Source organism: Chamaea fasciata, unplaced genomic scaffold (assembly GCF_029207755.1).
Source record: "Chamaea fasciata isolate MVZ Bird 193981 ecotype frontalis unplaced genomic scaffold, bChaFas1.0.hap1 SCAF_1162, whole genome shotgun sequence".
Lineage (NCBI taxonomy): Eukaryota > Metazoa > Chordata > Aves > Passeriformes > Sylviidae > Chamaea > Chamaea fasciata.
Window position 1 is genome coordinate 1 of NW_027095247.1, and position 27,925 is coordinate 27,925.

The following is a 27,925-nucleotide window of genomic DNA, read 5'->3' on the forward strand; positions in this document are numbered from 1 at the left end:
ACCCACGGACTGACCCACACTGACCCACACTGCCCCACGGCTGCCCCACAACTGCCCCACGGCTGACCCACGGCTGCCCCACGGCACCCCAAAATCCACCCAGGGACTCCAGTTCCCCTCAGTTCTCCCCAGTCCCCTCCCAGTCCTCTCCCAGTCCATTCCCATTCCCCTCAATTCCCTCCCAGTCCCTCCCAGTTACTCCCAGTACGTCTCAGTCTGTCCCAGTCCCTCCCAGTTTGTCCAAGCTCCCTCCCAGTCTGTCCCAATCCCCTCCCAGCCTCTCCCAGTCTGTCCCAGTCCCTCCCAGTGTGTCCCAGTCTCCCCCAGTTTGTCCCAGACACCCCCAGTCTCTCCCAGTCCTCCCCAGTTTGCCCCAGTGTGTCCCAGCCCCCCAGTCCCCCCCCCAGTCTCTCCCAGTCCTCCCAGTTTGTCCCAGTTCCCCCCCAGTTCCTCCCCAGTCCCCCCAGTTCCCCGTCCCAGTCCCCCCAGTCCCCCCAGTTTGTCCCAGTTTGTCCCAGTGTGTCCCAGTCCCCCCCAGCCCCCCAGTTCCCCCCCAAGTCCCCCCAGTTCCCCCCCCAGTCTCTCCCAGTCCTCCCAGTTTGTCCCAGTTCCCCCCCAGTTCCCCGTCCCAGTCCCCCCAGTTTGTCCCAGTGTGTCCCAGTACGTAGCGCTCGTGGGCCTCGTCGGGGAAGGGCAGGGGTCCGTGCGAAGGGCTGCCGGTGAACCTCGAGGCCCAGCTGGAACATGGTCTGCTCCAGCCACTGCACCGGCATTCCTCTAGGGATCGATGGGATCGGTGGGATCGATGGGATCAGTGGGATCGATGGGATCGATGGGATCAGTGGGATTGATGGGGATTTGTGGGATTGGGAACAGCCCAGAACCTCCCTGAACACCCAGCCCCAGCTCCAGCCACTGCACCGGCATTCCTCTAGGGATCGATGGGATCGGTGGGATCACTGGGATCGATGGGATCGATGGGATCAGTGGGATCGATGGGATCGATGGGATCAGTGGGATTGATGGATCAGTGGCATCGATGGGATCAGTGGGATCAGTGGGATGGATGGGATTTGTGGGATTGGGAACCCCCCAGGCCCTGCTCCAGCCACTGCACCCAGCAGGGCCCTAGAGATACATGGGATCAATGGGATTTGGCGGAATGATGGGGATTTATGGGATTTAAGAGATTGATTGGATTTGTGGGGGATTTATGGGATTTGTGGGGATTTATGGAATTTATGAGATTTATGGGGAATTTGTGGGATTTATGGATTTATGGGAGATTTGTGAGATTTATGGGGGATTTGTGGGGATTATGGGATTTGTGGGGGATTTAAGGGATTTGTGGGATTGGGAACAGCCCAGAACTCCTCCAATCCCCCAAGGTCCCACCCCACTCTCCTCCCGTGTGCCCCCCCAAATTCCCAGGAGGGGTGTCACCCTCCCCAAGCCCCCCTCGACCCCAGCCCCACGGGCCCCCAAATCCACCCCAAACCCCCCAAATCCTCCCCAAATCCACCCAAACCCCCTCAATTCCCCCCAAATCCCCCCAAATCCTCCCCAAATCCCCCCAAAATCCCCCCCAAACCCCCCCAAATCCCCCCAAATCCCCCCCAAATCCCCCAAATCCTCCCCAAATCCCCCCAAATTTCCCAAATCCCCCCAAATCCTCCCCAAATCCACCCCAAATCCTCCCCAAATCCACCCAAATCCCCCCAATCCCCCCAAATCCCCCCAAACCCTCCCCAAATCCCCCAAAATCCCCCCCAATCCTCCACAAATCCCTCCAAATCCCCCCAAATCCTCCCCCAAATCCCCCCCAATCCTCCCCAAATCCCCCCAAAATCCCCCCAATCCTCCCCAAATCCCCCCAAAATCCCCCCCAATCCTCCACAAATCCCCCAAATCCCCCAAATCCTCCCCAAATCCCCCCAAATTCCCCCAAATCCCCCCAAATCCTCCCCAAATCCCCCCCAAATCCCCCCCAAATCCTCCCCAAATCCACCCAAATCCCCCCCAAATCCCCCAAATCCCCCGGGGGTCTCACCCCGCCTTCCTGCGGTGCGCCCCGAACTCGCGGGCCAGGCCGAGGCGCGGGGGCCGAGGTCGGAGCCCTCCCCCACCATGGTGGAGCCCATGGCGTTCTCCGACAGGTACGTGCGCGGGGCCAGGGCGGGCAGCAGCAGGAACCAGGTGAGCCCCGACAGGTAACTCAGCACGCTGCGGGGGGGAGGGGCATCCCAAAATCACCATAGGGGTGTTGAGGACCCCCAAAGCCCCCCAGGACCCCCCCAAAAGCCCCCAACTCACCACAGGGGGGTGTTGAGGACCCCCAGGACCCCCGAAGCCCCCCAGGACCCCCCGAAGCCCCCCAGGACCCCCCCAAAGGCCCCCAACTCACCACAGGGGGGTGTTGAGGACCCCCAGGACCCCCCGAAGCCCCCCAGGACCCCCCCAAAAGCCCCAACTCACCACAGGGGGTGTTGAGGCGCAGCACGAGCCGGGCCAGCGCCCGCCGGCACTGCGGGTCGACAGCAGCCCCATGGCCGTGCTGGGGGGCCCGGGGGGGGGTTTGGGGGGTCCCGGGGGGCTCCTGGGGGGAACACGGGGGTCCCCGCGGTCAGGGAGGGACCCCACGGAGCGCACTGGGAACATCCCTCTGCTCAGGGAGCCCCAAAGCCCACAGAGACCCCACAGAGACCCCATAGACCCCAAAAACCCCACAGAGACCCTAAAACCCCATAGAGACCCCATAGAGACCCCATAGACCCCAAAAACCCCATAGAGACCCTAAAACCCCATAGAGACCCCACAGACCCCATAGACCCCAAAAACCCCATAGAGATCCCGCAGACCCCATAGAGACCCCATAGAGACCCCACAGAGACCCCACAGATCCCATAGAGACCCAAAAACCCCATAGAGACCCCACAGAGACCCCACAGACCCCATAGAAACCCCCAAAACCCCATAGAGACCCCACAGAGACCCCATAGAGATCCCATAGAGACCCCACAGAGACCCCACAGACCCCATAGAGACCCCAGAGACCCCACAGAGACCCCACAGAGACCCCACAGAAACCTCACAGAGACCCCCACAGACCCCATAGAGACCCCTCCCCACCCCACGGACACCCCAAACCCCACAGAGATCCCAAATCCCCCCCACAGACTCCTCAGAGACCCCCCGGGGCCCCCAAATCCCCCTGAGGGCCCGGCCCCTGCCCTGCCCCAGCGCCCCTATAACCGAGCAGCCCCCGCACCCCACAGCCCCCACACGGGCCTGGCCCAGCCCTTCCCCCTGCCCCGCACCCCCCCGTGCCCTCCGGGACCCCAAAATTCCCAAAAATTCCCAAAAATTCCCCAAAAAAACCCCCCAAAATCGCCCCAAAAAACCTGCGGGAGCGCGGCCGGCCCAGGCCGCTCAATCGCTGCCCGAGCGCGCGGCCAGGGCGGCGAGCGGAGCGCCGAGACACCGATCGCGCCGCGCCGCTAGGGGGCGCCGCGGCGAGGGGCGTGGCCAGAGGGAGGGGGCGTGGCCAAGGAAATGCTGGATTTGGGGCAAAAAATGGGGGAAAACGGAGGTTTGGGTGGGAAAAAGGGGGAAACCCGGGGGTTGGGGGGTAAAAAAGAAGGAAAAATGGGGGTTCGGGAGTAAAAAAAGGGATTTTGGGGGGCAAAAAAGGGGGAAACAGAGGAGTTCGGGGGGGAAAAGGGGCTTTGGGGACACAGTAATGGGGAAAACGGGGTTTGGGGACAAAGGGCGTGTGCGGGGGGTGACACGCGCACAGGGGACACAGGGTGACACGCGGGTGACACGGAACGTGCAGCGGCACAGCCCAGTTTATTGCCGTGGCGCCATCGAGTGACGTCATCGGCGTCCCCCCGAAACCCGCGGGGTCCCCGGGGTCGGCAGTGACGTCATCGGTGTCCCCCCAAACCCCACAGGGTCAGCTGGTCACCGCAGTGACGTCATCAGTGTCCCCAGGGTCAGCTGCTCACTGCAGTGATGTCATCAGTGTCCCCAGGACCAGCTGGTCACTGCAGTGATGTCATCAGTGTCCCCAGGGTCAGCTGGTCACCGCGGTGACGTCATTGGTGTCCCCCAAAACCCCCAGGAGCAGCTGGTCACTGCAGTGACATCATCAGTGTCCCCCCAAACCCCCTGGGATGCCCAGGGTCAGTGACGTCATCGGTGTCCCCAGGGTCAGCTGGTCACTGCAGTGACATCATCACTGTCCCCAGGGTCAGCCGGTCACCGCAGTGATGTCATCGGTGTCCCCAGGAGCAGCTGGTCACTGCAGTGATGTCATCGGTGTCCCCAGGGTCAGCTGGTCACCGCAGTGATGTCATCGGTGTCCCCAGGGTCAGCTGGACACTGCGATGACATCATCACTGTCCCCAGGGTCAGCTGATCACCACTGACATCACCCTGGACCTCCCAGGGGTCAGTCGGTCACCACAGCGTCCCCTGGGCCACTCGGCCAGTGCAGTGTCCCCACTGGTCACAGGGCCACGGCAGTGTCCTGGGGTGGCCCCTGTCCCTGCTCCACGGCCGTGTCCGGTGCTGGTCACTGTGGTCACTCACTGCTCCGTGGCAATGTCCTGGTGTCCCCACAGTGGTCACTGTGGTCACTCACTGCTCTGTGGGAATGTCCTGGTGTCCCTACAGTGGTCACTGTGGTCACTCAGTGCTCCGTGGCAATGTCCTGGTGTCCCCACATTGGTCACTGTGGTCACTCACTGCTCTGTGGGAATGTCCTGGTGTCCCCACATTGGTCACTGTGGTCACTCACTGCTCTGTGGGAATGTCCTGGTGTCCCTACAGTGGTCACTGTGGTCACTCAGTGCTCCACAGCCGTGTCCTGGGGCGGTCACTGAGCAGTCACTCAGTGCTCCATGGCCGTGTCCTGGGGCGGTCACCGAGTGGTCACTGCTCCACAGCCGTGTCCTGGGGTGGTCACTGCCCCATGGCCGTGTCCTGGGGCTGTCCCTGTGGTCACTCAGCGCTCCATGGCCGTGTCCTGGGGCGGTCACCGAGCGGTCACTCAGCGCTCCACGGCCGTGTCCTGGGGCGGTCACCGAGTGGTCACTGCTCCACGGCCGTGTCCTGGGGCTGTCCCTGTGGTCACTCAGCGCTCCACGGCCGTGTCCTGGGGCGGTCACCGAGCGGTCACTGCTCCATGGCCATGTCTTAGGGCGGTCACCGAGTGGTCACTGCTCCACGGCCGTGTCCTGGGGCTGTCCCTGTGGTCACTCAGCGCTCCACGGCTGTGTCCTGGGGCGGTCACCGAGCGGTCACTGCTCCATGGCCATGTCTTAGGGCGGTCACCGAGTGGTCACTGCTCCACGGCCGTGTCCTGGGGCGGTCACTGAGTGGTCACTGCCCCATGGCCGTGTCCTGGGGCTGTCCCTGTGGTCACTCAGCGCTCCACGGCCGTGTCCTGGGGCGGTCACCGAGCGGTCACTCAGCGCTCCACGGCCATGTCCTGGGGCGGTCACCGAGCGGTCACTGCTCCATGGCCGTGTCCTGGGGCGGTCACCGAGTGGTCACTGCTCCACGGCCGTGTCCTGGGGCGGTCACCGAGCGGTCACTGCTCCATGGCCGTGTCCTGGGGCGGTCACCGAGCGGTCACTGCTCCACGGCCGTGTCCTGGGGCGGTCACCGAGCGGTCACTGCTCCATGGCCGTGTCCTGGGGCGGTCACCGAGCGGTCACTGCTCCACGGCCGTGTCCTGGGGCGGTCACCGAGCGGTCACTGCTCCATGGCCGTGTCCCGGCGCAGCCTGGCCCTCACCACGCCGTCCAGCACGGCGTGCAGCCCGCGGCAGGCGGCCTGGGCGGCGTCCAGCACGGGCCGCAGCCTGTCCTGGTGCAGCCGGGCGCTGAGCTGGCACAGGGCCAGCTGCCCGCCGCCCGGGGCCACCGTGGCCACCACCAGCCTGGGGCCGCCGGCCGCCTCCTCGGCCGCGCTCAGGTCGCTCAGGGCCACCGGGGCTCCGGCCGCCGGCTCGGCCAGCCCGGCCGAGCCGGCCAGCACGGCCCCGCGCAGCGCCACGCCCGCGTCCAGCAGGGCCAGCCCGGCCACGGTGACGCTGGCCGCCAGCTCGCCGCCGTCCGCCTGCAGCACCTGGGGGGACACGGGGTCAGGGGCACCCTGAAAACACCCGAAATACCCCCAAAACACCAAAAAATACCCCAAAACACACCTGAAATACCCCCAAAATTACCCCAAAATCACCCCAAAAACCCCCAGAGCCCACGTGCCCCAGCTCGCCGCCGTCCGCCTGCAGCACCTGGGGGGGCACGGGGTCAGGGGCACCCTGAAAACATCCGAAATACCCCAAAAACACCAAAAAATACCCCAAAACACACCTGAAATACCCCCAAAATTACCCCAAATCACCCAGAGCCCACGTGCCCCAGCTCGTCGCCGTCCGCCTGCAGCACCTGGGGGACACGGGGTCAGGGGCACCCTGAAAACACCCGAAATACCCCAAAAAAACCCAGAAATACCCCAAAATCACCCCAAATACCCCAAAAACACCCCAAAACACTCCAAATACACCCTAAAATACCCCAAAATCACCCCAAAATCCCCCAAAAAAATCCCCCCAAATCCTGTTGAGGGCTGCGCTCACACTGGCCCTCCACACCTGGGGGGGACGCCGGGTCACAGACACGCTAAAAACACCCCAAAATACCCCCCCAAATCTCACCAGGATCCCCCCAAACTCCCCCAGGACCCCCCAAACCACTCCAGAACCCCCCAAATCACTCCAGGACCCCCCCAACCCCCCCAAATCACTCCAGGACCCCCCTAAATCCCCCCAAATCACTCCAGGACCCCCCAAATCACTCCAGGACCCCCCTAAACCCCGCCCAAACCACTCCAGGACCCCCCAAATCACTCCAGGACCCCCCTAAACCCCCCCCAAATCACTCCAGGACCCCCCCAACCCCCCCAAATCACTCCAGGATCCCCCCAACCCCCCCAGATCACTCCAGGACCCCCCCAAATCACTCCAGGATCCCCCTAAACCCCCCAAATCACTCCAGGACCCCCCAAATCACTCCAGGATCCCCCCAACCCCCCCAGATCACTCCAGGACCCCCCCAAGCCCCCCTGGGCGCCCCCAGACCCACCTGGACGTGCACATCGATCTGAGAGCGGGGGTAGAGCTGCGTGAGCACGGCGCCCTCACAGCACCCCCCGGAGCAGCACGGCCCTCTCCCCCGCCCGGCCCCCCCCCCGGGGGGGTCTCCGCCGCCTCTCGCCCCCCCCCGCGAAGGGGGCGGAGCTACAGCGGCAGGTGAGCAGGGCGCGGTCCGGGGGGGCCTTGGAGCGGGACCCCCGAACCTGGGGGGGGGGAGAATAATGGGGGTCAGGGATACGGGGGGAGACATTGGGGAGGGGCACTCAAATGAGGAGGGGGAGGAATTGGGGAGGGGGGTCACCTGAATGGGGAGGGAAATTGGGGAGGGGGGCAAAAACTGGGGAGGGGGGGCACTCAAATGAGGAGGGGGAGAAATTGGGGAGGGGGAGAATTTGGGGAGGGGGGGGTCACCTGAATGGGGAGGGGAAACTGGGGAGGGGGACAAAAAATTGGGGAGAGGGGGCACTCAAATGAGGAGGGGAAATTGGGGAGGGGGGCAAAAAATTAGGGGAGGGGGAGGAACCGAATGGGGGGAGGAGAGAAATTGGGGAGGGGGGGGCACTCAAATGAGGAGGGGGGAGAAATTGGGGAGGGGGGGTCACCAGAATGGGGGAGGGGAAATTGGGGAGGGGGCAAAAAATTGGGGAGGGGGAAGAAATTGGGGAGGGGGGCACTCAAATGAGGAGGGGGAGGAACTGGGGAGGCGGGAGGAATTGGGAGGTGGGGTCACCTGAATGGGGAAGGGGAAATTGGGGAGGGGGGGAAAAGATTGGGGAGGGGGGCGCCTGGATGGGGAGGGTGGAGAAATTGGGGAGGGGGGCACTCAAATGAGGAGGGAAAATTGGGGAGGGGGGCAAAAAATTGGGGGAGGGAAAATTGGGGAGGGGGAAGGGATTTGGGGCTGGGGGGGCAGCAATTGGGGAGGGGGGAGCCCCCACAGATGGGGGGGAGGGAGAAATTGGGGAGGGGGGGCTCAGACTGGCGGACCCCCCCCCCAAAAAACGCCAGGAGGAGGAGGAGGGCGGGGGTCTCACCTCGTGCGGGCCGTACACGGCCGCCAGCACCTTGGTGTTGCCTTGCTCCAGGTAGGCCGAGCCGTCGGCCCGCGCCAGCACCCCGAGCCGGGCCCGCACCTTGCGCAGCTCCTCCGGCCGGCGCCCGTCGGCGCGGAAGCCGGCGTCCGACACCAGCTCCAGCCCCGCCATGCCGCCCGCTGCTCCCGGGGCCGCTCCCGCCGCCGGCACCGCGTGTGGGGACGGACTACAGCTCCCGGCGTGCACCGCGCGCGGCGCGTCAGCCCCGTGAGCGCCGTGAGGGGGCGGAACTACACTCCCGGCGTGCCCCGCGCGAGCCGCCCGCCAATAGGCGGCGCCGCCCCTTTGACGCCCCCGCGGCAGAGGCCACGCCCCACTCCGTCGGTCATACTGACACCGCCCTCCTGTGACGTAATGCTCACGCCAGGCCACGCCCCCAATGGGACAGCGGCAGGGGCCGCGCCAACGCCGAGGCCACGCCCCCGTAAGAGACCGCGCCCTCGCGGAGGCGGGGCCTCGGCGACGCCCCCCTGGAGGCCCCGCCCCAAAACAAGCCCCGCCCCCTCGGCCGGTTGGCGGCGGCGGCACCGAACGGGACCGGGCGGGACCGGAGCGACCCCTGGCGGAGCGGCGGCGGCGCCGTGACCCCTCCCGGACACGGCCGGACCCGAACCGGACAGCGCTGACCTTGAACCGGACACGGCCGGACCCTCACCGGACAGCGCTGACCCCTCCCCGGGCATTGCCGGACCCTCACCGGACAGCGCTGACCCCTACCGGACCTTCACCGGACAGCGCTGACCCCTACCGGACCTTCACCGGACACGGCCGGACCCTCACCGGACAGCGCTGACCCCTCCCCGGGCATTGCCGGACCTTCACCGGACAGCGCTGACCCCTACTGGACCTTCACCGGACACGGCCGGACCCTCACCGGACAGCGCTGACCCCTCCCCGGGCCGTACCACCCGGTGCCGCCCCTTCACCGAACACTGACCGGACACCGCTGACCTTTGACTTTGTGCCGGACCGGACACCCCGGGGCTTTACCGGATCCCGCTGACCTTTGACCTTGTAGCGGACCGGACACCCCGGGGCTTTACCGGACCCCGTTGTCCCCGGTCGGTTCCCGGTGCCCGGTGCCCGGTGCCGGTGCGGCCATGGCGGCCCCGGTGTCCCCCTCGGGGTTCCAGTTCGCCATCGACCGCGGCGGGACGTTCACGGACGTGTTCGCCCGGTGTCCCGGCGGCCGCGTGCGCGTGCTCAAGCTGCTCTCCGAGGACCCCGCGTACCGGGACGCGCCCACCGAGGGCATCCGCCGCATCCTGCAGGAGGTGCGAGACCCCCGGGACCCCCGGGACAGAGCGGGGACCCCCGGGACAGGGCGGGGACCCCCGGGACCCCCGGGACAGGGCGGGGACCCCCGGGACCCCCGGGACAGAGCAGGGACCCCCGGGACAGAATGTGAACCCCCGGGACAGAGTGCGGACCCCCGGGACCACCGGGACAGAGCGGGGACCCCCGGGACAGAGCGGGGACCCCCGGGACCCTCGGGACCCTCGGGACACAGAGGGGACAGAGAGGGGACCCCCGGGACAGAGTGCGGACCCCCGGGAACCCCAGGACACAGAGGGGACCCCCTGGGAATCCTCGGGACCCCCGGGACAAGGCGGGACAGGGCGGGGACCCTTGGGACCCCCGGGACTCCCGGGACCCCCCGAGTGTCCTCCTGGGACCCCCGGGAGCCCCGGGACACCCCCCCAGAGTGCCCCTCCCAGGGACCCCCCGAGACCCCCAGGTGACCCCCACAGGGTCCCCCCAAGTACCCTGGGGACCCCCCTGTCCTCGGGACCCCCCCAGGAACTCACCGAGACCCCCCAGGGACCCCCAAGGGGAGCCCCCAGACCCCTCCTGCCCCCCAAACCCCGCCCCGCCCCAACCCTGGGCCGGGGGTCCCCAAAATGGGTCTGGGGGTCCCCAAATGGCTCTGGGGGGTCCCCAAATGGCTCTGGGGGTCCCCAAAATGGGTCTGGGGGTCCCAAAATGGGTCTGGGGGTCCCCAAATTGCTCTGGGGGTCCCGCTGTGTGTCTGGGGTCCTGGGGCTCGTTTTAGGGTCCCATTGTGAGTCTGTGGTCCCCAGGTAAATTTAGGGTCCCCAGGTGAATTTTGGGGTCCCCAGGTAAATTTGGGGTTCCCCAGGTGAATTGGGGGTTCCCGAGGTAAATTTTGGGGTCTCCAGGTGAATTTTGGGGTCCCCCAGGTGGTTTTCGGGGTGCTCAGGTGGTTTTTGGGGTCCCCACACAGGAATTGGGGCTCCCCGTGCCGCGGGAGCAGCCCCTGGACTCGGCGGGGATCCAGTGGATCCCAGGGGCACCCCGGGGGGCTGAGGGTGAACTTTGGGGTCCCCCAGGTGAATTTCGGGGTGCTCAGGTGAACTTTGGGGTCCCCCAGGTGGTTTTCGGGGTGCTCAGGTGGTTTTTGGGGTCCCCCACAGGAGCTGGGGGTGCCCCTGCCGCGGGAGCAGCCCCTGGACTCGGCGGGGATCCAGTGGATCCGCATGGGCACCACGGTGGCCACCAACGCGCTGCTGCAGCGCCGCGGGGAGCGCACGGCGCTGGCCGTGACCCGCGGCTTCCGCCACCTGCTGCACATCGGGACGCAGGCCCGGCCGCACCTGTTCGACCTGGTGAGCACCTGGGCACACCTGGGCACACCTGGGCACACCTGGGCACACCTCTGAACCCCCAAACCCATCCCCAAACACGCCTGGGGCACACCTGGGATCACCTGGGCACACCTGTAGCCTCACCTGTACCCCCAAACCCATCCCCAAACACACCTGGGCACACCTGGGACAACTGTGTGCACACCTGGGCACACCTGTGCATACACCCGGACACACACCTGTGCCCACACCTGTCCCTGTGCCAGCACCGCCGCGTCCCGGGGTGACCCCAGGGCTCGGTGCCACACCCCCCCGTCCCGTGTCCCCTCGGTGTCCCCTCGGTGTCCCCGTGTGCCCCCCGTGGTGACACAGGCGGTGACCCCGCGGTGACCCCGCGGTGACCCGTGGCCGCCTGGCCTGGGCTGGCACGTCCCGTGACTGGCACCGTGTCCCCGTGTGCCCCACACTGTCCCCACCGTGTCCCCGTGTCCCTGCTGGGGTTGTCCCCGTGTGCCCCACGCTGTCCCCACACCCTGTCCCCATGTCCCTTGGCAGGGCTGGCATCGTGTCCCCGTGTGCCCCACAGTGTCCCCACCGTGGGGCTCAGTGTCCCCACGTGGTGTCCCCTCCTGGGGCTGGCACCGTGTGCCCCACAGTGTCCCCACAGTGTCCCCACACACTGTCCCCATGTGCCCCACAGTGTCCCTGCTCAGGCTGGCACCGTGTGCCCCACAGTGTCCCCACAGTGTCCCCACAGTGTCCCCCCTTGGGCTGTCACCGTGTCCCCCACAGTGTCCCCATGTGCCCCACAGTGTCCCCCCTTGGGTTGTCCCCGTGTGCCCCACACTGTCCCCACACTGTCCCCTCCTGGGGCTGTCCCCGTGTGCCCCACGCTGTGGGGACTCCGCGGGGCTCAGTGTCCCCTCGCAGTGTCCCCTCCCGGGGCTGGCACCGTGTCCCCGTGTGCCCCCCGCTGTCCCTGCTGTGGGGCTCTGTGTGTCCCCGCCGTGTCCCGTGTCCCCGTGCCGGCTGTCCTTGGCGGTGTCCCCTGTCCCGTGTCCCCTGGTGTCCCCTGTCCCGTGAGCGGGGCCGGGCGCGGGGCCAGTCCCGGCGCAGAGCCAGGGAGGGCACGGGACAGGGGACAGAGGGGACAAAGGACAAGGGACACGGGACGGGGGGGACACGGAACGGGGGACACGGGACGGGGGACACGGGACAGGGGACACGGGGGTGACATCCCGGTGCCAGCCCGCTGCTGTCCCAGTGTCACCGCGGTGTTCTCCCAGTGTTGTCCCCGTGCCAGCCCCGTGACAGCCTCTGCCAGCCCGGGCCTGTCCCGGTGCCACCACAGCGTCCCCTCAGTGTCACCCCAGTGCCACCACAGCGTCCCCTCAGTGTCACCCCAGTGTCACCACAGCGTCCCCTCAGTGTCACCCCAGTGTCACCACAGCGTCCCCTCGGTGTCACCCCACTGTCACCCCAGTGTCCCCTCAGTGTCACCCCAGTGTCACCACAGCGTCCCCTCAGTGTCACCCCAGTGTCACCACAGCGTCCCCTCGGTGTCACCCCACTGTCACCCCAGTGTCCCCTCAGTGTCACCCCAGTGCCACCACAGCGTCCCCTCAGTGTCACCCCAGTGTCACCCCAGTGTCCCCTCAGTGTCACCCCACTGTCACCCCAGTGTCCCCTCAGTGTCACCCCAGTGTCACCACAGCGTCCCCTCAGTGTCACCCCAGTGCCACCACACTGCTGTCCCAGTGCCACACCGGTGCCAGCCCACTCCTGTCCCCTCCTGTCCCTGTGCCACCCCAGTGTCCCCCCAATGCCACCCCAGTCCTGTCCCCCGCCTGTCCCTGTGCCACCCCAGTGTCCCCCCAATGCCACCCCAGTCCTGTCCCCTCCTGTCCCGGTCCTGTCCCAGTGTCACCGCAGTCCCTGTCCCGTTTCCCCTGTTGTCACTGCAGTGCCACCACGGCGCTGCCCCGGTGTCACCCCCATGTCATCAGTGTCCCCAGTGCCACCCCGGTGTCCCCAGTGTCCCCGGTGCCACCCAGTGTCCCCTGTGTCCCCAATGCCACCCGGTGTCCCCTGTGTCCCTGGTGCCACCCCTGTGTCCCCGGTGTCCCCAATGCCACCCGATGTCCCTGGTGCCACCCCCGTGTCCGTGGTGTCACCCCGGTGTCCCTGGTGCCACCCCAATGTCCCTGGTGCCACTCCCGTGTCCGTGGTGTCACCCCGGTGTCCCCAGTGTCCCCCCTGTGTCCCCAGTGTCCCCAATGCCACCTGGTGTCCCCGGTGTCCCTGGTGCCACCCCCGTGTCCGTGGTGTCACCCCTGTGTCCCTGGTGCCACCCCCGTGTCCCTGGTGTCCCCTGTGTCCCCAGTGTCCCCAATGCCACCCAGTGTCCCCTGTGTCCCCTGTGTCCCCAGTGCCACCCTCATGTCCCTGGTGCCACTCCCGTGTCCGTGGTGTCACCCCAGTGTCCCCAGTGTCCCCCCTGTGTCCCCAGTGTCCCCAATGCCACCCAGTGTCCCCTGTGTCCCCAGTGCCACCCTCATGTCCCTGGTGTCACCCCCGTGTCCCTGGTGCCACCCCCGTGTCCCTGGTGCCACCCCTGTGTCCCTGGTGTCCCCGGTGTCCCCAGTGTCCCTAATGCCACCCCAATGTCCCTGGTGCCACCCCTGTGTCCCTGGTGTCCTCGGTGTCCCCAGTGTCCCTAATGCCACCCCAATGTCCCTGGTGCCACCCCCATGTCCCCGGTGTCACCCCTGTGTCCCCGGTGTCCCCAATGCCACCCGGTGTCCCCGGTGTCCCTGGTGCCACCCCCATGTCCCTGGTGCCACTCCCGTGTCCGTGGTGTCACCCCAGTGTCCCCAGTGTCCCCCCTGTGTCCCCAGTGTCCCCAATGCCACCCAGTGTCCCCTGTGTCCCCAGTGCCACCCTCATGTCCCTGGTGTCACCCCCGTGTCCCTGGTGCCACCCCCATGTCCCCGGTGTCACCCCGGTGTCCCCGGTGTCCCCGCAGGCGGTGGCCATGCCCGAGGTGCTGTACGAGGAGGTGATCGAGGTGGACGAGCGGCTGATCCCCGAGCAGGAGCATTGTCACCTGCCCGGCAGTGACACCTGGCCCCGGGTGACAGGTGAGTGACATCGGCATTGTCACCTGCCCGGCAGTGACACCTGGCCCCGGGTGACAGGTGAGTGACATCGGCATTGTCACCTGCCCGGCAGTGACACCTGGCCCCGGGTGACAGGTGAGTGACATCGGCATTGTCACCTGCCCGGCAGTGACACCTGGCCCCGGGTGACAGGTGAGTGACATCGGCATTGTCACCTGCCCGGCAGTGACACCTGGCCCCGGGTGACAGGTGAGTGAGACCTGGCCCTGAGTGACAGGTGGGACATTCTGGGTGACACAGATGTGACACCTTGCAGGTGACACCGGGGTGACACTTGGGGGGGGTTGGGGCTCTGTGGGGGATTTGGGGGGAGGTGACACCAGGACTGTCCCCTGTCCCCGCAGGTGGCTCAGGTGTCACCCTGTGCTGCCGTGGGTGTCACAGGTGTCACAGGTGTCACAGTGCCCCGTCCCTGTCCCCGCAGGTTGCTCAGGTGTCACCCTGTGCTGCCGTGGGTGTCACCGGTGTCACAGGTGTCACAGGTGTCACAGGTGTCACAGTTCCCCCTCCGTGTCCCCGCAGGTGGCTCAGGTGTCACCCTGTGCTGCAGTGGGTGTCACAGGTGTCACAGGTGTCACAGTGCCCCGTCCCTGTCCCCGCAGGTTGCTCAGGTGTCACCCTGTGCTGCAGTGGGTGTCACAGGTGTCACAGGTGTCACAGTGCCCCGTCCCTGTCCCCGCAGGTGGCTCAGGTGTCACCCTGTGCTGCAGTGGGTGTCACAGGTGTCACAGTGCCCCCTCCCTGTCCCCGCAGGTGGCTCAGGTGTCACCCTGTGCTGCAGTGGGTGTCACAGGTGTCACAGGTGTCACAGTGCCCCGTCCCTGTCCCCGCAGGTTGCTCAGGTGTCACCCTGTGCTGCAGTGGGTGTCACAGGTGTCACAGGTGTCACAGTTCCCCCTCCGTGTCCCCGCAGGTTGCTCAGGTGTCACCCTGCTGGTGCAGCGCCCCCTGGACGCGGCGCGGCTCCGCGGTGACCTGGAGCAGGTGCTGGCGCGGGGGATCCGCAGCCTGGCCGTGCTGCTGCTGCACAGCTACGCGTGAGTGGGGGCGCGGCGCTCGGGGGGGTCGGGCTCCCAGGTGAGCCCAGGTGACGCGCAGGTGTGGCGCAGGTGTGGTCCCTCACAGGTGACCGGGCCACGAGCAGCAGGTGGGGTTTGGGGGTCACACAGGTGACACACAGCTGACACACAGGTGTGACACAGAGGTGACACAGGTGTGACACAGGTGTGTCCCCGCAGGTGGCCGGGCCACGAGCAGCAGGTGGGCGCCCTGGCCCTGGAGCTGGGCTTCTCGCAGGTGTCGCTGTCGTCGGGCGTGGCCGGCATGGCGCGGGCGGTGCCGCGGGGGCTCACGGCCTGTGTCGACGCCTACCTGAGCCCAGGTGTGCAGCGCTACCTGAACGGCTTCTGCCAGGGCTTCCGCGACGGCCTCAAGGTGAGCTGGGACACCTGGGGACACAGCTGGGGACACCTGGGGACACCTGCGACACACCTGGGGACACCTGGGGACAGCTGGGACACCTGGGGACAACTGGGGACACATGGGGACACACCTGGGGACACCTGGGGACACAGCTGGGGACACCTGGGACACACCTGGGACACACCTGGGGACACCTGGGGACACACCTGGGGTCACCTGGGGACAGCTGGGACACCTGGGGACAACTGGGGACACATGGGGACACACCTGGGGACACATGGGGACACAGCTGGGGACACCTGGGACACACCTGGGACACACCTGGGGACACCTGGGGACACACCTGGGGTCACCTGGGGACAGCTGGGACACCTGGGGACAACTGGGGACACATGGGGACACACCTGGGGACACCTGGGGACACAGCTGGGGACACCTGGGACACCTGGGGACACACCTGGGGACACCTGGGGACACACCTGGGGACACCTGGGGACACCTGGGACACACCTGGGGACACACCTGGGACACACCTGGGACACACCTGGGGACAGCTGGGGACACACCTGGGGACACACCTGGGACAGCTGGGGACACACCTGGGACACACCTGGGGACACACCTGGGACACCTGAGGACACCTGGGGACACCTGGGACACCTGGGGACACACCTGGGGACACACCTGGGGACACCTGGGATACACCTGGGGACACACCTGGGGACACCTGGGACACAGCTGGGGACACACCTAGGACACACCTGGGCACACACCTGGCACCCTCCCCCATTGGCCCCCGCCCCACCGAGGGCCCCCATATGAACTCCGCCCCCCCTCACCCCACCCCGCCCCCCCGGACCCCCCTGAGCCCCCCAGGTTCTCCCGGGGGTGCAGGTGCGGCTCCCGGGGGTCTCAGACGCGCGGACCCCGTGTCGTAGGGGGTGCAGGTGCTGTTCATGCGCTCGGACGGCGGGCTGACCCCCATGGCCACCTTCGGGGGGGCTCGCGCCATCCTGTCGGGCCCGGCCGGGGGGGTCGTGGGCTACGCCCGGACCACCTTCGACCCCCGCGGCGGGACCCCCGTCATCGGCTTCGACATGGGAGGTGAGGGGGCACCGGGGGGCTGGGGGGCACGGCGGGTTCGGTGGGGCGGGGTCCCGGTGGAGGCGGGGCTCTGCCGGGGGGTCGAGGGACGGAAGACCCTGGGGTCCCCACCGGGGCTGGGGGTCCTTTTGGGGTCGGGGGTCCTGTGGGGAGGGGGGGTCCCATTAGAAATCGGGGTCACAGTAGACAGTTTTTGGGGGGTCAGGCGGGTTTTTTGGGGGTCTTCACCCCCTTTTTGGGGGTCTCCACCCCGTTTTTGGGGTCTCCACCCCATTTTTGGATGTCTCCATCCCATTTTTTGGGGTCTCCACCCCCTTTTTGGGGTCTCCACCTCATTTTTGAGGGTCTCCACCCCAGTTTTGGGGTCTCTCCCCCATTTTTTGGGGTCTCCACCCCCTTTTTGAGGGTCTCCACTCCATTTTTGGGGTCTCCACCCCATTTTTGGGTGTTTCCACCCCGTTTTTAGGGGTCTCCACCCCATTTTTAGGTGTCTCCACCCTTTTTTGGGTGTCTCCACCTCCTTTTTGGGGGTCTCCACCCCATTTTTGGGGTCTCCACCCCGTTTTGGGGATCTCCACTCCATTTTTGGGGTGTCTCCACCCCCATTTTTTGGGGTCTCCACCCCATTTTTGGGGTCTCCCCCCCTTTCTGGGGTCCCCCCAGGCACCTCCACGGACGTGAGCCGGTTCGCGGGGCACCTGGAGCACGTGTTCGAGGCCACCACGGCGGGGGTCCCCATCCAGGCCCCCCAGCTCGACATCAACACCGTGGCCGCCGGGGGGGGGGTCCCGCCTCTTCTTCAGGTGGGGAGGGGGCTCCGGGGGGCGAGGGGGATCGGGGGGAATGTGGGGAGGGGGCTGCAGGTGTGTCACAGGGGAGAGGGCTCCAAGGATGAGGGATTGTGGGGAGGGGGCTCGGGGGAGTGTGGGGGGCGTCCGGGGGGGGGGGCTCCAGGGGTGGGGGAATTTGGGGAGGGGGCTCCGGGTGTTGGAGGTTGTGGGGAGGGGGCTCTAGGGATGGGGAGATATGGGGAGGGGGCTGCAGGGGTCCCCGGGGGGATTTTGGGGAGGGGGCTCCGGGTGTGTCAGTGGGGAGGGGGCTGCAGGTGTTGGGAGAAATTTGGGGAGGTGGCTCCGGGGACCGGGGGAATTTGGGGAGGGGGCTCCGGGTGTTGGAGGTTGTGGGGAGTGGTCTCCGGGCTGGGGGGAATTTGGGGAGGGGGCTTCTAGTATTGGGAATTTGGGGAGGGGGCTGCAGGTGTGTGAGCGGGGAGGGGGCTGCAGGTGTTGGGGGGATTTGGGGAGGGGGCTGCAGGTGTGTCAGTGGGGAGGGGGCTGCAGGTGTGTCAGTGGGGAGGGGGTTCCAGGTGTGTGAGCGGGGAGGGGGCTGCAGGTGTTGGGGGATTTGGGGAGGGGGCTGCAGGTGTGTCAGCGGGGAGGGGGCTGCAGGTGTGTCAGTGGGGAGGGGGCTGCAGGTGTGTCAGCGGGGAGGGGGCTGCAGGTGTGTCAGTGGGGAGGGGGCTGCAGGTGTTGGGGGGATTTGGGGAGGGGGCTGCAGGTGTGTCAGCGGGGAGGGGGCTGCAGGTGTTGGGGGATTTGGGGAGGGGGCTGCAGGTGTGTCAGTGGGGAGGGGGCTGCAGGTGTTGGGGGATTTGGGGAGGGGGCTGCAGGTGTGTCAGTGGGGAGGGGGCTGCAGGTGTTGGGGGATTTGGGGAGGGGGCTGCAGGTGTGTCAGTGGGGAGGGGGCTGCAGGTGTTGGGGGATTTGGGGAGGGGGCTGCAGGTGTGTCAGTGGGGAGGGGGCTGCAGGTGTTGGGGGATTTGGGGAGGGGGCTCCCGGGATCCCGGGGGGGGCTCCGGGCTCGGGGGGTGTCCCAGGACATTGCGGGGGGCTCAGGGGACCCGGGTCTGTGTCCCCACGGTGTCACTGTGGGTGTCCCCGGGTGTCCCCTGGGTGTCCCCCACTGTCCCCTGGGTGTCCCCGGGTGTCCCCGTGTGTCCCCTGGGTGTCCCCTGGGTGTCCCCATGTCCCCCCGGTGTCCCCTCAGGTCCGGGCTCTACGTGGTCGGTCCCGAGTCCGCAGGAGCCCACCCGGGCCCAGCCTGTTACCGCAAGGGTGGGTCACCTGTGTCACCTGTCACCTGTGTGTCACCTGTGCGTCACCTCCCTGTGTCTCCTGTCACCTGTGTGTCACCTGTGTGTCACCTGTCTGTCACCTGTGTGTCACCTCCCTGTGTCTCCTGTCACCTGTGTGTCACCTGTGTGTCACCTGTCTGTCACCTGTGTGTCACCTCTGTGTCACCTGTCTGTCACCTGTGTGTCACCTCCCTGTGTCTCCTGTCACCTGTCTGTCACCTGTGTGTCACCTGTCTGTCACCTGTGTGTCACCTCCCTGTGTCTCCTGTCACCTGTGTGTCACCTGTGTGTCACCTGTCTGTCACCTGTGTGTCACCTCCCTGTGTCACCTGTCACCTGTGTGTCACCTGTGCGTCACCTCCCTGTGCCACCTGTCACCTGTGTGTCACCTGTGTGTCACCTGTGTGTCACCTCCCTGTGTCACCTGTCACCTGTGTGTCACCTGTGTGTCACCTGTCTGTCACCTGTGTGTCACCTCCCTGTGTCACCTGTGTGTCACCTGTGTGTCACCTGTCTGTCACCTGTGTGTCACCTCCCTGTGTCACCTGTGTGTCACCTGTGTGTCACCTGTGTGTCACCTCCCTGTGTCACCTGTCACCTGTGTGTCACCTGTGTGTCACCAGTGTCACCTCCCTGTGTCACCTGTCACCCGTGTGTCACCTGTGCGTCACCTCCCTGTCACCTGTGCCACCCTGACCGTCACCTGTGTGTCACCTGTGTCCCTTGTGTCACCTCAGGTCCCCCTGAACCCGTGTCACCCTGACTGTCACCACAATGGGCAATGAATGACCCCCGTGACCCCGGTGCCCCCCATGTCCCCTGTGTCCCCGCGGTGTCCCCTGACCCCCCCATGTCCCCTGTGTCCCCAGTGTCCCCAGGCTGTCCCCTGACTGTCACCTCAGGGGGGATGACTGACCCCCATGTCCCCGGTGACCCCTGACCCTGCAGTGTCCCCAATGTCCCCAGGCGGTCCCCTGTCTCCTCAGGGTGCAATGACTGACCCCTGTGACCCCTCAGTGTCCCCTGACCCCCTGATGTCCCTGGTGTCCCCAGTGTCCCCGGTGTCCCCAGGCTGTCCCCTGACTGTCACCGCAGGGGGAATGAGTGACCCCAGTGTCTCCAATGTCCTCGCTGTCCCCGGTGTCCCCAATGTCCCCAACGTCCCAGGCGGTCCCCTGACTGTCACCTCAGGGTGCAATGAGTGACCCCTGACCCCTCGGTGACCCCTGACCCCCTGATGTCCCCGGTGTCCCCAGGCGGTCCCCTGACTGTCACCTCAGGGTGCAATGACTGACCCCTGACCCCTCGGTGTCCCCTGACCCCCTGATGTTCCCGGTGTCCCCAGGCGGTCCCCTGACTGTCACCGACGCCAACCTCGTCCTGGGCCGGCTTCTCCCGGATTACTTCCCGCGGATCTTCGGGCCGGCCGAGGACCAGCCGCTCTGTCGCGACACGGCCGTGGCCGCCTTCCGCCGGCTGGCCGACGACATCGGCCGCTTCCAGCGGGGCCGCGGCGACGGCGGCGACGCCCCTGGCGACACCGCGGGTGACGGCGGCGGCGACAGCGCGGCCGCGCCCTCGGTGGAGGAGGTGGCGCTGGGGTTTATCCGCGTGGCCAACGAGGCCATGTGCCGGCCCATCCGGGCACTGACACAGGTGGGCGTGACCCCTGACCCCGGGGACAGGTGTGGGCGTGACCCCTGACCCCGGGGGGAGGTGACGGCGGTGTCACCGGGTGTCCCCACCCCATCCTTGGTGACCCTGGGCTTCACCTGTGTGACCGTGTCCTGTCCCATCTGCACCCTCACCCAGGTGTGTGTGACCCCTGACCCCGGGGCCAGGTGTGTGTGTGTGTGTGTGTGTGACCCCTGACCCCGGGGCCAGGTGTGTGTGTGTGTGTGTGTGTGACCCCTGACCCCGGGGCCAGGTGTGTGTGTGTGTGTGTGTGTGACCCCTGACCCCGGGGCCAGGTGTGTGTGTGTGTGTGTGTGTGACCCCTGACCCCGGGGCCAGGTGTGTGTGTGTGTGTGTGTGACCCCTGACCCCGGGGCCAGGTGTGTGTGTGTGTGTGACCCCTGACCCCGGGGCCAGGTGTGTGTGTGTGTGTGACCCCTGACCCCGGGGCCAGGTGTGTGTGTGTGTGTGTGACCCCTGACCCCGGGGCCAGGTGTGTGTGTGTGTGTGTGACCCCTGACCCCGGGGCCAGGTGTGTGTGTGTGTGTGTGACCCCTGACCCCCGCGGTGTCCCGGGGGGGGAGGTGACGGCGGTGTCACCCCGCGTCCCCTGCCCCGGTGCCAGGCGCGGGGACACGACGCGGCGCGGCACGTGCTGGCGTGTTTCGGCGGCGCCGGGGGACAGCACGCCTGCGCCATCGCCCGCGCCCTGGGCATGGCCCGCGTCTTCGTGCACAAGTACGGGGGGCCCGGGGGGGCTTGGGGGGTCACCGGGGGTCACCGGGGGGTCACTGAGGGGTCACTGGGGTCACTGGGGGGCTTGGGGGGTCACCGGGGGTCACCGGGGGTCACTGAGGGGTCACTGGGGGGTCACTGGGGGGCTTTGGGGGGTCACCGGGGGTCACCGGGGGTCACTGAGGGGTCACTGGGGGGTCACTGGGGGGCTTTGGGGGGTCACCGGGGGTCACCGGGGGTCACTGAGGGGTCACTGGGGGGCTTTGGGAGGATTTGGGGGGGTCACTGGCAGTCACTGGGGGTCACTGAGGGTCCCTGGGGGTCACCGGGGGTCACCGAGGGTCACTGGAGGTCATTGAGGGTCACTGGGTGGGGAGGGGGACACGCCGGGTTTGGGGGTCCCTGGGGGTCCCTGGGGGTCCTGGGGCGGGGCGGGGGTCCCTGGGTGTGTCGGTGGCTTCGGGACGGGCCGTCCCCGGGGCTGTGACAGCGCTGGCCTGGGGCTGTGCCCGCCATGTCCCCGCGGTGTCCCTGGGCTGTCCCCGCGGTGACAGCGCTGTCCCCCGTGTCCCCCGTGTCCCCCGTGTCCCCCGGCACAGCGGGCTGCTCTCGGCGCGGTGTCACTGATGTCCCCGCGGTGTCACTGATGTCCCCGCGGTGTCCCCGTGTCCCCAGGCACAGCGGTCTCCTGTCCGGGGCTGTCCCGGGGCGGTGTCACTGATGTCCCCGCGGTGTCACTGATGTCCCCGCGGTGTCCCCGTGTCCCCAGGCACAGCGGTCTCCTGTCCGGGGCTGTCCCGGGGCGGTGTCACTGATGTCCCCGCGGTGTCCCCGTGTCCCCAGGCACAGCGGTCTCCTGTCCGGGGCTGTCCCGGGGCGGTGTCACTGATGTCCCCGCGGTGTCCCCGTGTCCCCAGGCACAGCGGTCTCCTGTCCGGGGCTGTCCCGGGGCGGTGTCACTGATGTCCCCGCGGTGTCCCCGTGTCCCCAGGCACAGCGGTCTCCTGTCCGGGGCTGTCCCGGGGCGGTGTCACTGATGTCCCCGCGGTGTCACTGATGTCCCCGCGGTGTCCCCGTGTCCCCAGGCACAGCGGTCTCCTGTCCGGGGCTGTCCCGGGGCGGTGTCACTGATGTCCCCGCGGTGTCCCCGTGTCCCCAGGCACAGCGGTCTCCTGTCCGGGGCTGTCCCGGGGCGGTGTCACTGATGTCCCCGCGGTGTCACTGATGTCCCCGCGGTGTCCCCGTGTCCCCAGGCACAGCGGTCTCCTGTCCGCGCTGGGGCTGGCGCTGGCGGACGCGGTGCACGAGGAGCAGGAGCCGTGCGCGCTCCCGTACGGCCCCGCCTCCTTCCCCCGCCTGGACGCGCGTCTCCGCGAGCTGGAGCGGCGCTGCCGGGACGCGCTGCGGGAGCAGGGCTTCGCCCCGTGAGTGCCGCTGTCGCGATAGTGACACAGCGACAGTGACAGCGACACAGCGACAGTGGCACAGCGACAGTGACACAGTGACAGGGACAGCGACAGTGACACAGTGACAGGGACAGCGACAGTGACACAGCGACAGTGACACAGTGACAGGGACAGTGACAGTGACACAGCGACAGGGACACAGTGACAGTGACAGTGACACAGTGACAGGGACAGCTGCGGGAGCAGGGCTTCGCCCCATGAGTGCCGCTGTCGCGATAGTGACACAGCGACAGTGACACAGTGACAGGGACAGTGACAGTGACACAGTGACAGGGACACAGTGACAGTGACACAGTGACAGGGACAGTGACAGTGACACAGCGACAGTGACACAGTGACAGTGACAGTGACACAGTGACAGGGACAGCTGCGGGAGCAGGGCTTCGCCCCATGAGTGCCGCTGTCGCGATAGTGACACAGCGACAGTGACACAGTGACGCAGTGACACAGTGACAGTGACACAGTGACAGGGACAGCTGCAGGAGCAGGGCTTCGCCCCGTGAGTGCCGCTGTCGCGATAGTGACACAGCGACAGTGACAGCGACGCAGCGACAGTGACACAGCGACAGTGACACAGTGACAGGGACAGTGACAGTGACACAGTGACAGTGACACAGTGACAGGGACAGCTGCGGGAGCAGGGCTTCGCCCTGTGAGTGCCGCTGTCGCGATAGTGACACAGCGACAGCGACAGCGACACAGCGACAGTGGCACAGCGACAGTGACACAGTGACACAGTGACAGTGACAGTGACACAGTGACAGGGACGGGTGACAGACTGACATGGGTTCAGGGTGACAGGGTGGTAGGTGGCAATGACACAGTGACAGGGTGGCATGGGTTCAGGGTGACAGTGACAATGACGTGGCTTGAGGGTGACGGTGCCAGGTGACAGTGACAGTGACGATGTCCCTGTCCCCCCGTCCGCAGGGAGCAGATCCACACGGAGCCGTTCCTGCACCTGCGCTACGACGGCACCGACTGTGCCCTGATGGTGTCACCGCGAGGTCACCCCGCCCACCCCGGCACCTGTGACACCGGGGACTTCCTGGGGGCCTTCATTGACCGGTCAGTGCCACCTGTGCTGTGACAGTGCCACCACTCTGTCACCTGTCCTGTCCTAATGTCACCTGTCCTGTCCCAGTGTCACCTGTCCTGTCCTGGTGTCACCCGTCCTGTCCCTGTGTCACCTGTCCTGTCCTTGTGTCATCTGTGCTGTGACAGTGTCACCTGTCCTGTCCCTGTGTCACCTGTCCTGGTGTTACCTGTGCTGTCCTGTCCCTGTGTCACCTGTCCTGTCCTAATGTCACCTGTCCTGGTGTCACCTGTCCTGTCCTAATGTCACCTGTCCTGTCCTGGTGTCACCTGTCCTGTCCTGGTGTCACCCGTCCTGTCTCTGTGTCCCCTGTCCTGTCCCAGTGTCACCTGACCTGTCCTAATGTCACCTATCCTGTCCTGGTGTCACCTGTCCTGTCCTGGTGTCACCTGTCCTGTCCCGATGTCACCTGTCCTGTCCCAGTGCCCTCCCAGGGTCCCTTTACCCCGGATGTCCCCTGAGTGTCCCCTGTCCCCAGGTACCGGCAGGAGTTCGGGTTCATGCTCCCGGTGTCCCTGTCCCCTCAGTGTCCCCTGTCCCCTCAGTGTCACCTGTCCCCTGAGTGTCCCCTGTCCCCAGGTACCGGCAGGAGTTCGGGTTCACGCTCCCGGTGTCCCTGTCCCCTGAGTGTCACCTGTCCCCTGTCCCCTGAGTGTCCCCTGTCCCCAGGTACCGGCAGGAGTTCGGGTTCACGCTCCCGGTGTCCCTGTCCCCTGAGTGTCACCTGTCCCCTGTCCCCTGAGTGTCACCTGTCCCCAGGTACCGGCAGGAGTTCGGGTTCACGCTCCCAGTGTCCCTGTCCCCTGAGTGTCACCTGTCCCCTGTCCCCTGAGTGTCACCTGTCCCCTGTCCCCTGAGTGTCCCCTGTCCCCAGGTACCGGCAGGAGTTCGGGTTCACGCTGCCGGGCCGGGCCGTGCTCGTGGACGACCTGCGGGTTCGGGGCACCGGCAGCACCGGGGACGTCCCCGAGACCCCCCAGGAGCCCCGCGGGGACACCCCGCGCCTCGAGACCGTGAGGGGACACCGGAGACACAGGGGGGACAGCGGGGGGACGGGGGGGACACGGGACAGAGGGGACACTGAGGGGACACCGGGGTCACCGGGGGGACAGCGGGGGGACGGGGGGGACATGGGACAGAAGGGACACTGAGGGGACACCGGGGACACCGGGGGGACAGCGGGGGGACGGGGGGGACACGGGACAGAAGGGACACTGAGGGGACACCGGGGACACCGGGGGGACAGCGGGGGGGGATGGGGGGGACACGGGGAAATGGGGAGTACTGGGGTGCGGGGGTGTTTGGGGTGGGGGGCACTGGGCGGAAATGGGGAGAATGGGGTCAGGAGGAACTGGGGGGCACTGGGGGGAACCGGGGCCTGGGGGATTTGGGGTCTGGGGGTGACCCCGGGTTTGGGGTGACCCCGGGTTTTGGGGTGACCCCGGGTTTGGGGTGACCCCGGGTTTTGGGGTGACCCCGGGTTTGGGGGTGACCCCGGGTTTGGGGGTGACCCCGGGTTTGGGGTGACCCCGGGTCTGGGGTGACCCCGGGTTTGGGGGTGACTCTGGGTTTGGGGTGACCCCGGGTTTGGGGTGACCCCGGGTTTGGGGGTGACCCCGGGTTTGGGGTGACCCCGGGTTTGGGGTGACCCCGGGTCTGGGGTGACCCCGGGTTTGGGGTGACCCCGGGTCTGGGGTGACCCCCGGTCTGGGGGTGACCCCCGGTCTGGGGTGACCCCGGGTCTGGGGTGACCCCGGGTCTGGGGGTGACCCCGGGTTTAGGGTGACCCCGGGTTTGGGGGTGACCCCGGGTTTGGGGTGACCCCGGGTCTGGGGGTGACCCCGGGTTTGGGGGTGACCCCGGGTTTGGGGTGACCCCGGGTTTGGGGTGACCCCGGGTCTGGGGTGACCCCGGGTTTGGGGTGACCCCGGGTCTGGGGGTGACCCCGGGTTTTGGGGTGACCCCCGGTCTGGGGTGACCCCGGGTCTGGGGTGACCCCGGGTCTGGGGGTGACCCCGGGTCTGGGGTGACCCCGGGTCTGGGGTGACCCCGGGTTTGGGGTGACCCCGGGTCTGGGGGTGACCCCGGGTCTGGGGTGACCCCGGGTCTGGGGTGACCCCGGGTCTGGGGGTGACCCCGGGTTTGGGGTCTGGGGGGGACCCAGAGGGGCTGAGAGTGACCCCAGGGGTGACCAAGAGTGACCCCAGGCGTGACCGGGGGTGACCCCAGGTGTGACCCGGGGGTGACCTGGGGGTGACCTGGGGATGACCCCAAATGACACAGGAACCAAAGGTGACCAGGTGTGACCCGACCCCAGGTGTGACCCTGAGGTGACCCAGGTGTGACCCCAGGTGTGACCCCAGGTGTGACCCAGAGGTGACCCAGGGGTGACCAGAGGTGACTGCAGGTGACCTGAGAGTGACCCCAGGTGTGACCGGGGGTGACCCCAAGTGACCCAGGAATGACCAAAGGTGACCAGTTGTGACTCAGGGATCACCTGGGGGTGACCAGGTGTGACCTGAGAGTGACCAGGTGTGACCCCAAGTGACCCAGGAATGACCAAAGGTGACCAGGGGTGACCAGAGGGTGACCTGAGGATGACCCCAGGTGTGACCAGGGGTGACCCCAAGTGACCCAGGAATGACCAAAGGTGACCAGGGGTGACCCGAGGGTGACCTGAGGATGACCCCAGGTGTGACCAGGGGTGACCCCAAGTGACCCAGGAATGACCAAAGGTGACCAGGTGTGACTCAGGGATCACCTGGGGGTGACCAGGTGTGACCTGAGAGTGACCAGGTGTGACCCCAAGTGATCCAGGAATGACCAAAAGTGACCAGGGGTGACCAGGGGGTGACCTGAGGATGACCCCAGGTGTGACCAGGGGTGACCAGGTGTGACTGAGGGTGACCAGGAGTGACCAGGTGTGACCCCAAGTGACCCAAGAATGACCAAAAGTCACCAGGGGGTGACCTGAGGATGACCCCAGGTGTGACCAGGGGTGACCAGGTGTGACTGAGGGTGACCAGGGGTGACCAGGGGTGACCCCAAGTGACCCAGGAATGACCAAAAGTGACCAGGGGTGACCAGGGGGTGACCTGAGGATGACCCCAGGTGTGACCAGGCGTGACCAGGTGTGACTGAGGGTGACCAGGGGTGACCAGGGGTGACCGCAAGTGACCCAGGAATGACCAAAGGTGACCAGGGGTGACCTGGGGGTGACTGGGGCTGACCCAGGTGACCCCAGGTGTGACCAGATGTGACCCGAGGGTGACCCCAGGTGTGACCAGGGGTGACCCGAGGATGACCCCAGGTGTGCCCCCGCAGGTGACCCGCTGCTATTTCGAGGGGGGGTACCAGGACACGCCCGTGTACCTGCTGGGGGACCTGGGCTGCGGCCACACCCTGCCCGGGCCCGCCATCATCATCGACACCAACAGGTGAGACACACCTGGGGCACGGGGGGACACACCTGGGGACACCTGGGACACCTGGGGACACCTGGGGATGGGAGGACACACCTGGGACAGCTGGGACACACCTGGGGACACACCTGGGGATAGCTGGGGACACACCTGGGGACACACCTGGGGATGGGGGAACACGCCTGGGACAGCTGGGACACACCTGGGGACACACCTGGGGACACACCTGGGGACACACCTGGGACAGCTGGGACACACCTGGGGACACACCTGGGGACACCTGGGGACACACCTGGGGATAGCTGGGGACACACCTGGGGACACACCTGGGCACACCTGGGGACACACCTGGGAATAGCTGGGGACACACCTGGGGGCACAGATTTTTTGGGGTCAATTTTTGGTGACCCCGATGAAATTTTGGGGGGAATTTGGGGGAGTTTTGGGGGGATTTTTGGGGTGATCCCAGGGAGATTTTTGGGGGGGATTTTTGGGCACCCCGAAACTGATTTTCGGGGGATTTTTTGGGGGGAATTTTTGGGAGATTTTTTGGGGGATTTTTGGGCGCCCTGAGCTGATTTTGGGGGGAATTTGGGGGGATTTTTGGGGGGATTTTGGGCACCCCAAGGAGAATTTTGGGGCAATTTTGGGCACCTCGAGCTGATTTTGGGGGGGGAATTTGGGGGATTTTTGGGGAGATTTTTCGGGGGGGATTTTTGGGCCCCCCGAGCTGATTTTCGGGGGGAATTTGGGGGATTTTGGGGGGGATTTTGGGAGGGATTTTTGGGCACCCCCAGCTGATTTTTGGGGGGATTTTTGGGGATTTTTGGG

The 27,925-nt window shown here is 66.6% G+C and overlaps 2 protein-coding genes and 1 long non-coding RNA gene across 4 annotated transcripts; 1 reads left to right on the top strand and 2 right to left on the bottom strand.

Moving 5' to 3' along the window:
• Window positions 1–640: 640 nt before the first annotated feature.
• On the bottom strand, window positions 641–2,331 carry LOC136284595 (uncharacterized). 2 transcript variants are annotated; one of them, XR_010719236.1, is made up of 3 exons: window positions 2,314–2,331; window positions 2,051–2,223; window positions 641–777 (listed from the first exon to the last, which is right to left on the bottom strand). It is a non-coding gene; the product is annotated as an uncharacterized lncRNA (long non-coding RNA). The 2 variants fall into 2 exon arrangements; XR_010719237.1 differs by having other exon boundaries at window positions 641–931.
• A 1,388-nt stretch (window positions 2,332–3,719) lies between these two features.
• Window positions 3,720–8,417, bottom strand: EXOSC4 (exosome component 4). The gene is given in 4 exon segments (XM_066174943.1): window positions 3,720–6,135; window positions 7,152–7,208; window positions 7,210–7,365; window positions 8,197–8,417. Coding segments are annotated over 4 exon segments (759 nt in total). The 5' UTR covers window positions 8,368–8,417; the 3' UTR covers window positions 3,720–5,760.
• Window positions 8,418–8,769: 352 nt separating this feature from the next.
• On the top strand, window positions 8,770–27,212 carry OPLAH (5-oxoprolinase, ATP-hydrolysing). Its single transcript, XM_066174944.1, is given in 15 exon segments — window positions 8,770–9,530; window positions 10,692–10,883; window positions 13,888–14,002; window positions 14,955–15,078; window positions 15,280–15,475; window positions 16,402–16,567; window positions 17,231–17,343; window positions 17,345–17,370; window positions 18,614–18,681; window positions 20,047–20,357; window positions 21,001–21,113; window positions 22,364–22,534; window positions 23,507–23,644; window positions 24,547–24,685; window positions 26,997–27,212. Coding segments are annotated over 15 exon segments (2,163 nt in total). The 5' UTR covers window positions 8,770–9,356; the 3' UTR covers window positions 27,114–27,212.
• Window positions 27,213–27,925: the final 713 nt, after the last annotated feature.